The sequence below is a fragment of the Globicephala melas genome, chromosome 1, assembly GCF_963455315.2.
Source record: "Globicephala melas chromosome 1, mGloMel1.2, whole genome shotgun sequence".
In the NCBI taxonomy this organism is placed as follows: domain Eukaryota; kingdom Metazoa; phylum Chordata; class Mammalia; order Artiodactyla; family Delphinidae; genus Globicephala; species Globicephala melas.
The window spans coordinates 113758567-113768710 of record NC_083314.1 but is presented as its reverse complement, the minus strand read 5'-3'; the positions used below and the strand labels follow the sequence as shown (position 1 = coordinate 113768710).

The 10144-nt window shown below is 40.6% G+C and overlaps 1 protein-coding gene across 1 annotated transcript in view; it reads right to left on the bottom strand.

The window, feature by feature from the left end:
- Positions 1-3903: 3903 nt before the first annotated feature.
- The window catches only part of LPAR3 (lysophosphatidic acid receptor 3), a 71640-nt gene continuing 65399 nt past the window's right edge, over positions 3904-10144 (bottom strand). Inside the window, exon 3 of the mRNA XM_030866086.2 lies at positions 3904-4259. Within this exon, the coding sequence (XP_030721946.1) occupies positions 3928-4259 (332 nt within the window). The 3' untranslated portion in view covers positions 3904-3927. The remainder of the gene's footprint in view (positions 4260-10144) is intronic.

Genomic DNA, 10144 nt, shown 5'->3' with positions numbered 1-10144 from the left:
AGATGGTTGTCATAACATTTGGGTGAGTGGTGAACTGAACGACTCTATGTGTGCCAATCATACTGTGAATGTGCATATGTGTTAGGAAGTTGTCTGACAAGTAGTAGTAAAGTTCTAACAAAAGTTCTAATACAAAATGTATTAGATGCTTTCCAATAGATGCAGGTAAAGTGTCTTGAGGAAGGGACAGTGTTTTCTAATATGCACAAAGATGTAACATGGACTTCTGACAGGTGCCACCCCCTTTTCTTCAATACGACCTTACGACTAACAAAGAATGTGTAAGTGCTGATCTCAGTAACAAATACAATACAGATGAGGTTTTTGGAAATTTGAATTATGTAAACTTGAAGTTGCTAATACAGAAAATTTTTTATAAAGTTGCAACTCTCTAAAAAGCTGGCAAGAACTGCAAATTCCAAAATTGGCTGACCCAGTAAATTGCAAACCATGTTCATGGATTGACAGGCAGAGGTACTGCATTATATATACAACATGACCCACCCTCTTATTCACGTGTACCGGAATCTCCCCATGTGATTTTAGTGACCATTGTCCTATTGTCTGCACCATAAACCTTTAGCTCAGAAGTTATATATAATAAAATACTCTGAACCCATAATCACTGCCATTAAAACTTTACCATCTATTAATTTAGGAGAGAGCACACTCTAAAAGGCACTAGAGAGAATGATGTAAAAATAGATAGAGGATTAGGGCCAAAAAGAAAAGAAAAAAAAAAAAAAAACCCTGCAGCAACAGCATCTCCCATCCTAATGTTTACTCCTTTGTGAAAACCAGTCTTATATTATGAGTATTGTAAATTATGTGACGTGTTCAGGAGAGCATCCCTCACAAAATGCATCTTCTCTTAAAGCTCCTTCATGTCTTTAAGTGATTCTAACCCCAACTCCTATGCCTGAAAGACAGTGTGTAAAGTTGGAAGGAGCTCTAGGAGTTTCCAATTTAAGCTCACATTTAGTGGTCCACCAAGGGGATAGAATTCTCTGGTAAACATTCCAGAAAACAGATCTGTTTTTGTGTGTGTCTAAATTCTTTTTAGTATGCCGTGAGATGCATCATCGTGTAGAACAACGCTCTGGTTATTTTCACTCCAAGTTCTAACAGGGCTTGTGTTTGTCGTTAAGTCACCTTCATGAATGTCTTCATGGGGCTTGCCTTCATTATGCCTAGTCAATCAATTAAAAGAGGGCCAAGCATTCTTATTGCCCCCACTCCCTGAATGATTAGGGAATTGATGAGCTAATAAGAACAAAACACTCTCAACCTCCTACAGTTAGTCTACAAGCACGGGGCATGGCATGCCTTGTAGTCCATGTGGGGCAGCACCAGATGAAAAGAGCTGCACCCCCCATGCCTCCCTGGTCCCCCCACTGCCTGATGCTGCTGCTGCTGGGCTCTCCCAGGCCCGGATCCTGGGCCATCCAAACTCAGGGTGCCAGGGCAGCAGGGGCATCAAAATTGCTAAATTTTGATTATCAACATTTATATAAAGCATCAAAGTGCTAACTGTGAAGGAAATTAGAGTTTTTTTCAAGGCTTACATTTGTTCTATGGTTAAGTATTGTTTTTATTTGGAATTACACAAATGGAGGCATAATCATTTCAGCGCTTAGGGCTTCTTCTAAAAGTTACATTATGGCCTCAAGTCTACCAGTCACTTAAAAAAAAAATGTCACCAAGAAACTTCAGTTTACTTCCAAAAAATTCTTTCTTTCCAAGCAGGCAGTCTTCACGAAGGACTAAACGCTCTCACCCATATAGATTTAACAGAACACCTTGGACAGTGCTACAAATCTAAGGAGAGAATGAAATCGTGCTTGGCTCGGGAGTAGCCCATGCTTTGAGTCAAGGGCTGGTCTGGAAAGGTCTAGATCAAATTTTTAGAACCATCATCACAATGACTTGCAGATAAACTCGGGGTCCTAGGATTTGAATAGGAACATTCTTTCCTTGTTTTTTTTCCCCAACTAAGAGATGGGTTTGCTGTGTTCTTGGTGAGCCCTGTGATGGCTGGCACTTGTCATCTGCAAATATACATGACTCCTCTACTCTTGCACCAGTGCTAAGATATGTGTGTGCATAAAAACAAAAGCTATATATTTCCACCCCGAGTCTCCATAGTTGGATCCCCTCCAGACACCATTCTGAACATGACACTCTGCTGCAGGGTACTAAAAATGGTGCTTTGCTCAAAATAAAACCTTTAAAGATCCCTTAGTAGCTATTCAGGGATGGGAATTCAATCTCAATTCTCCACCCTTTGCCCGGCTGTAGATTCAAAATGCTTACATGAAACACTGAGAGTATGTACTTCCTGGCAAATCTGATTTTTCTTCTGCAATAGACGCATGTACTATAGTTACCACAAACTATATTTTTACTTAGAAAATACACAAGGTAATAATGCACCTCCAACGATAGAAAACAGATCCTCTTTTTTTATTTTATTTTATAGGTAGCTTTGGTATAAGCTTCAGATAGACCCACTTATTACACAGTTTGTGAAACCTATACCTTTAAATCATACTACTCTCTATTTTAGGCCATTATATCTAAAAGCATGACTTCTCAAATCCTTTTATTACAAGTAGTTCTTGCACATAAATGTTACACCACAATAGCAAAAAAAAAAATGTAAACTTCTTTTGCAAACTACATAAATACTATAATATCTGCCTTGAAGTTATTCTCATTTTAGAATCAGAAGATACTCTATATGCTTTACATAGAAAACTCTGGTCAGTAGCCTATGTATATAAATTTTTTTTTTTTTCTTACTGACTTGCCTTTCATGTTGCCTACCTAGGTCTTTGAAGGAGAAAACTTTTAAACAGAACCCAGATCAAACTTCAATCCACAAGTAAAACAAGTAGTGGAAACATGTCAATAATTGTGGATAAAATATGAGGTGTGAAAATTATTCTAAATACTAAATCTGACAAGTCACCAGTGGCATGGAAGGAACTGGAAAAACTCATTTAAGCTCAAATTTGATCCTATATGCAAGGAACTCAGTCCGCATGCTAATATACTTTTTCACCCTGTTGAATGTCTGTTTTCAAACAAATCACCTCTTTCTATTTTAGAGCACAACAGGTCATTTCTACAACTGTAGTCCTAGACTGGAAAGTCTGGGTGGTCAGTGAATTTATTTCACCATCACTGTCTGTGATGTCTTTAAATACAAATTCGAAGTGTGTAAATATACAGGTGTGTATACACACGCACGCACACTGAGAGGACCACATCAAAGCCTCTTTTTCTTTTTCCCGCAAGAAGAGTTTTTAACGTTTACCTTTTTTGTTATTACTTCAAAGTAAATCTTTTTCCTCAGAATGTTCTTTCAGTTAAAAATCAAGTAAATTAATCTGGAGCCCTGACTGGTTTGTTATTCTGAGATTCCTATTGAACACCTAGCTACTGGCCATGATTTGTTTGAGGAGAAAAACATCACTGCTGAAGCATTTTATAAAATTTCAAATGCATGCAGAAAGAACTACACAGGCTTTCCGAGCAGCTACATAAGGTGGCTCAAGTAACATTTTTATTTATTTTGGCCTAAGCCCTTTAACAGCATCCTTTGGAAACACAAAGAGAATGGCTACAAGACGGTGGCAGAGCCCGGGATGCATGGCCTGGTGGGCGATGCCCCTAGGGGTTCACAGGATGTCAGGCAGGAATCCACCGTGCTGCTTTCCCTCTTTCTGTGCGTTTTCTCTAAATGCATCGTATCCTCTCTTTCCTGCCCATGCTTTTAAATGATGAAAAACAATTTAAAAAAAAATTTCCCAATGATTCATTCAGGGCTCAAATAACACTGTACGTGGGCTTAGTTGGAGACAGGTAACCATTCTGAACAGTTCTCCCAGACGAAGGCTGGGCCAGGCAGAGGGACATTGAAGCCTAGGAGCTGCTCTTGTTGCAGACCTGGCCTCGGTTGCTATTATCCTCCATATACTGGCTGCCCCCCGTGTCGCTCTGGCTGAGGACCACGGAGGGGATGTGGGAGGACCGCCTCTCTGGGTTCTTCTCCTGTGAGAAGCAGCAGAGCATCCTCTTCATGGTGCTGTACATGTCCTCATCCTTGTAGGAGTAGATAATGGGGTTCATGACGGAGTTAAGCAGCGCCAGCAGCAGGAACCACCTTTTCACATGCTGCACGTTGCACCACGTGCAGTTCAGGCCGTCGAGCAGCAGAACCACCAGACCTGGTGTCCAGCACACGACAAAGGCCCCTGGAGGGAGAGAGAGGAAGCAACAGGCACTCAGACCTCAGGCTAATTATTTGGGTTTCTTCTCGCCCGGTCTTCGGTCAGTGGTGTCAAGGGACCTTGAGGATTTGTTCTGACAACTGCAAAGCAAACTTCCAGCCTTCCTCTGAGCATTTGAGACTGGGCTTCTTAGAAGCAAACAGACTCTTAACCACGTTCCACTTCACCTTCTTATCTGCTTACCCAGGTACCGTAAGTAGGGGCTTACACTTATCTCTTACTTCTTGAGCACAACACGGACCTTATTTCTGTTTGTTCTCTGAATCACACTAGGAGGCTGTGCAGTCATTATCCACACTCTGCAGGTGAGAAAACTGAGGCCAGATCCCAGGGTCTATGTGGGGAAGCCTCACACACTTAACCCTGCACTCTGCTGTTCTCCAAATCAGACGTTCCAAATGCTCTCCTGAAAATAAGATGCATTGCATCTATGGGAGTCTCCTAGTCTTTCAATCAAGTCACCTGCTCAAAAACTGTATTCTTTACAAATCCATGTTGCTGCCGAGTAAGCACTAAATTCTTTTTGACATAGTCATAGGCCATCTGCTTAATAATCTGTTCTAGGCCGAGATATTTTTGTCAGAAACAAATCTTTCTCTTTCACGATGAGATATCAATGTGCTTTTTATTAGCACATTTATTTATTTAGCATAATTTTAGCACCAATGGCACATGAAGGGGGGTCTGTTCTGAGTCTCTACCCACATGATCATACTTAGCTTACCTCAAACTTTCTGGTATGTTTTTCCTAAAATATGAGACACATGTTCAATTTCCCTACTTAGTCATCGTAACAACAGATAACAATGACAGCTAACACATCAACGCTTCCCTTTATTAACTCATAGAACCACACTCTGAAATAGACATCATTATCATCCTCAGGAAACTGAGGCACAAGAGAAGTTCAGTAACTTGCTTACAGGCCAATAGCTTGTAAGGGACATTGAAGTTTGAACCTAGGTAGTCTTCCTCCACAGGCTGTACACTGGGCCACTATGGGACCTGCCTCCATACTGGGACGTGGTTTCTTTCTCCCAAAGTCCTTCTGATTTCTGAATGCCCTTACTTATCCACTGAATAGTCATTGTGAGGTTTCAATGTGCCAAGAACTGTACTAGACAGTGAATGAGGCGAAGACCATGCGGTGCGGGAACAAAAGGGCTAATGGGAGAGATAGAATGAACAAGCGAGTCTGTGAACCGTATCACCAACTAGTTACTCTTCCTGGTTAGAGTCAGACCTGGACAGTATTCCTCTTGGTGCTTTATCTTCCTTCTGAGAGATATAATAATAAGCAAGTCAAGAATTATAAAGAGGCAGTATGAGGCCATGAAACTCCGTGAGCTATGGGGTCAGACAGCTACGCCCAGCCCCTCACCTTACATACTGCTAGTGAGGCAAATTACTCTTCTGAGCCTTCATTCCCTTGTTTAATAAGGATAATGATCCCGACTTACGAAGTGGTTGTTAAGAGTCAGAGGTAATGAAAAGTGGTGTCTAATACCGTGTTGGGTTCACTCAGCAGTGGTTATCATGAGATGCTCTGTCAAAGACATCTGCCAAAAGTAGACGTGCAGGAGTTCTCAGGGGGTTTCACTTCCCATTTCATAACTACAGCTCTCCAATGGCCCCCTTTTTTCTCCATTCTGTATTATTTTTGGTTTGGCTGACATATGTGAAGAAAGAAGTGAACTTAGAGATAAAATAGCAGGGATTTGGGTCCTAATTCTTCACTTACTGTACAACTCTGGGAGATCCATGTCATCGGTCTGGGCTTCATCTTCCTAAACTGTAAATTGAGGATGTTAGGCAAGTTCTGGGTTTTTCAAACTGTGGGCCAAGGCACCTTAGTGAGTATGCAATCAATTTAATGAATTTGGAAAAGTTTCTTTTTATTTTTTTTAATGAAAGAATGGAAATGCAAATGGAATGGAATAGCTCAGAGTATATTACACAGACCAAGAGAAGTATTGTTTCTTGAAACTTTTGTTTCAGTTTTATATACTATATTTATGTGTGCATTGGTTATAAAATAAAATATTATTTTTGACTGCTGGGATTAGTCAAAAAGTTTGAAAAACACTAATTTAGATAACCTTTAAGGCTGCATCCAGCTCTAGCGGTCTGTATTTCCCGTAGAAGTAACACTTTTGTTCTCTCTGCCACTTCTGAGACAGGGTTACTATGTTGTCAGGAGGGAAGAACTAAACAAAGCAGACATCAAAAGCTGTAGCTACCAACTTTGACGTGAAGAGTCCTTTCTGTGCGAGACTGCAGAATTCCAAAGAAATCCTAGTGGGAGTGTTCCAAGGTTTTTGTTTTAATGGGTAGGAGGGAGAAATATTGATAAACTTTATACTTAGTTAAATACGCACGTCAAAATTTAATAGTGTATATAACTTCCAAACCAATGGAGGGGGAAGGATGCAAGTAAAGAAAAGGAAAAAAAAAAGTCTCAATGCGTAAGAAAGGAGGGAAACATAGAAAAATGGGATAAAGAAAAAATTAAGATGCTGGAAATGAATCCAGATAAGTTGATCCTTGAACAACACAGGGGTTAGGGGCGCTGACCCCTGCACAGTCGAAAATCCGTATATAACTTTACATTTGGCCCTCGTATCTATGATTCCACATCTGTAGATACAACCAACCTCAGATCAGATTATGTAGCACTGTAGCATGTATTTACTGAAAAAAATCTGCACATAAATGGACCCGCTCAGTTAAAACCCCTGTTGTTCAAGGGTCAACGGTATACTAATAAACAAAATCAATGTTAATTGTACAGTTAAAAAAGTGAATCTAAATAATTTGATGTCTAACATTATAACCATATGTGATAAAACCATGAAGAAAAGCAAGATGATTAACATGAAATTTATAATATGGTTATTTCTACAAGAGAGAGGGGGCCACCAGGATAGGGCACAAAGGAGGTTCTAAAGACACTGAAAATGTTCTATTAAATTGGGTGGCAAGTGCACAGGTGTTTTAAATTTTTAATATTCTTTTAAGTGTTATTCTTTAAACTTTACATATATCTTATATAATTTTGTTTGAACGATATATTTCACACACACACAACAGAGAAAAGGATAAAAGTAAATTGCCAATATGTTTTCCTAAAGACTGTTTTTAAAATTGGATTTTTAAAAATCATTAAAGCTTTTTTCCCTAGCATAAAACTCTAGTTTGGATTAATCAGGGGACCTAAACACTCTAAATAAATCTTCAAATTGATGCCCTGTTTGTCATAATGTGGTACTTCACATACACTTTCCTTTTGCATTGAATTTCATAAAATAATTCATTCAGTCAACACTGACACACTTTTCACTGAGCAATGGTTATACACCAGGCACTGTTGTAAGCATTTTATATGAATTAACCATTTAATCCTCATAGCAACCCTTGGAAATAGGTATATATAAATATATATAAATATATAAATATATAAATATATATAATATATATATATATATATATATATATATATATATATCACCCTCATTTTAAACCTGAGGAAAGTGAACCACAGAGAAATTGGTAACCTGCTCAAAGCCATGATAAGTGGAAGGGCCAGGATTTGAACAGGCAGCCTGGCCCCAGGGCTTGTGCTCCTGTTCACATGCTAGGCTGCTCAGCAGTGAGCTGCAAAGGATATTATTTCTAAAGTAAGTGATGGGGAAGAGGGGAGGGTACTTCCGACCTTTAAAGTCCCGTTCATAGAATATCATACCTGACTGTGAAACTGCATACAGTATATCACAACCAAGTCATTCTTTGCTTTGCTAACAGAAAGAATTTCTGGCAAAGGAAGGAAGGAAGGGAGGGAGGGAGGGAGGAAGCGAAAACGATGAAGAAGGAAAGAAGGAAGGAAGGGAAGGGGAGGAAAGAAAGGAGAAAGAATTTCAACAAAAATACAGGTAAGAAGAGCAACAAAAATCTGCTGACCTGGGGCTTCTCTGGTGGCGCAGTGGTTAAGAATCTGCCTGCCAAAGCAGGGGACAAGGGTTCGAGCCCTGGTCCAGGAAGATCCCACGTGCCGTGGAGCAACTAAGCCAGTGCACCACAACTACTGAGTCTGCGCTCTAGAGCCCGCGGGCCACAACTTCTGAGCCCACGTGCCACAACTACGGAAGCTCGCGTGCCTAGAGCCCGCGCTCCGCAACAAGAGAAGCCACCGCAATGAGAAGCCTCCGCACCGCAACGAAGAGCAGCCCCCCCTCGCCACAACTAGAGAAAGCCCGCGCGCAGCAACGAAGACCCAACGCAGCCAAAAATAAATAAAATTTATTAAAAAAAAAAATCTGCTGACCTTTTCTTTACACCGTTTCCAAGAACAACAAAAGGCAAGTCTCTGACAGAACAGCCGCCACACACTGCGCTGCTGATGGGTACTTCAGCGGTGCCGTCTGAAGTGATGATTGCACTCCATGCAGGAACCCTGGGAAACTGCAGCTCCCCAACTCCTCCACCAGCGGCCAAGCTCTACCTCCAAACACATCTCAGAGCGGGGGCACAGCTTATCTAAACATCTCATTCATTGGGGATTTTTACTGTATGTCAGCAGCAGCAGATATGAGGTCCCCAAAAACATTTAAAAGAGAAGAAAATGCCAGGAATGGTTTTGGCCTTGGGAATCCGTCTTTTTGGAGAATACTTGGAGAATGTGGAAGATGTCAGAAACATACAAATGTTTCTGTCTGTCCCAGTTCTTAAAAGAGGGGCAGAGGGTACACCCTGAGAAATATATACCAGTCAGTCCCTTATCAATTTCCAAAAAATTCTAGAGGAAAAAACTAAGATGAATGTTTTTTGAGTATTTAAACTCAATGCTCAGACCAAGACAGCTGGGACCAAACAAGGCTTTCAAAGAGACACATGCCAAGCCTGGATCTTCCCCCCTCCCCCCTAAATCAGGCATTAACAAGTAAGAGCAGATCTAAAGGTATCTATCTGGGAACTGATAGAAGAAATCAAGCATGTTTCTCTCGGAAAAGAAAAGGCAAAGGAAAACCACATTATGTTAACTATCCCCAAAGACCTGAAGGGCCATCACATAGAGAGAAGCATGACTTACCTTGAAGGTCACCCTGAGACAAGCGGAAAAGTACCAAAAGGCAGAATTTGAAGGTAAGACTTCTTTTTAAGAAAATGAAGCTATTAGGAGAGGAATTTGTTGTTCGGCAGACAGAGAGCCTCCCTCGGCCAGGGTATTTATTTTGCCCAGATCATCCTGAGATGTACAAAGGGAAGAGATTTTTCCTAAATGAGAGAGAGAGGGTTAAGTGGCTTCCGAACTCTTTTCCAAGTAGAAAACTGCTAAATTCTACAAACTATGAGTTTCAACTCCCCATAAAATTCAAACAAATTTGACGTATTGGTTTCCCAGACACCAGTATCAGACAGTATGGCTAAAAACTGATTAAGATGAATTCTCTGAGCTACCAGTTCCCAAAGCTGGCAGGCCATCAAATTCCCAGGGGAGCCTTTTAATAATACAGATCCCCCGGTCCTAGACCAGAACCAATGGTCAGACTGTCTGGGGTGGTACATGGAAATCTGTAGGACTAAAAAGTTCCCTGGGTGATTATGATGCATGGTCAGTTTTACAAACCATTTTTCTATGCTGACCAAAATGGTTTAATCAAGCTGATACTGTCAGCAAAACTGTAGATTCCATACACACTTGGCAAAAAGTCATGGAAAGAGAAAGGGGGCAGAATTCTTTAGAACAAGAAAATCACCTTCAGATCAATATCTTCAGCTTCTATTTGGAAAGAATGTTTGAGTACATCTTATGCATAAATGAAATGTACAAACACTAGCAGGGAAACTAGTCT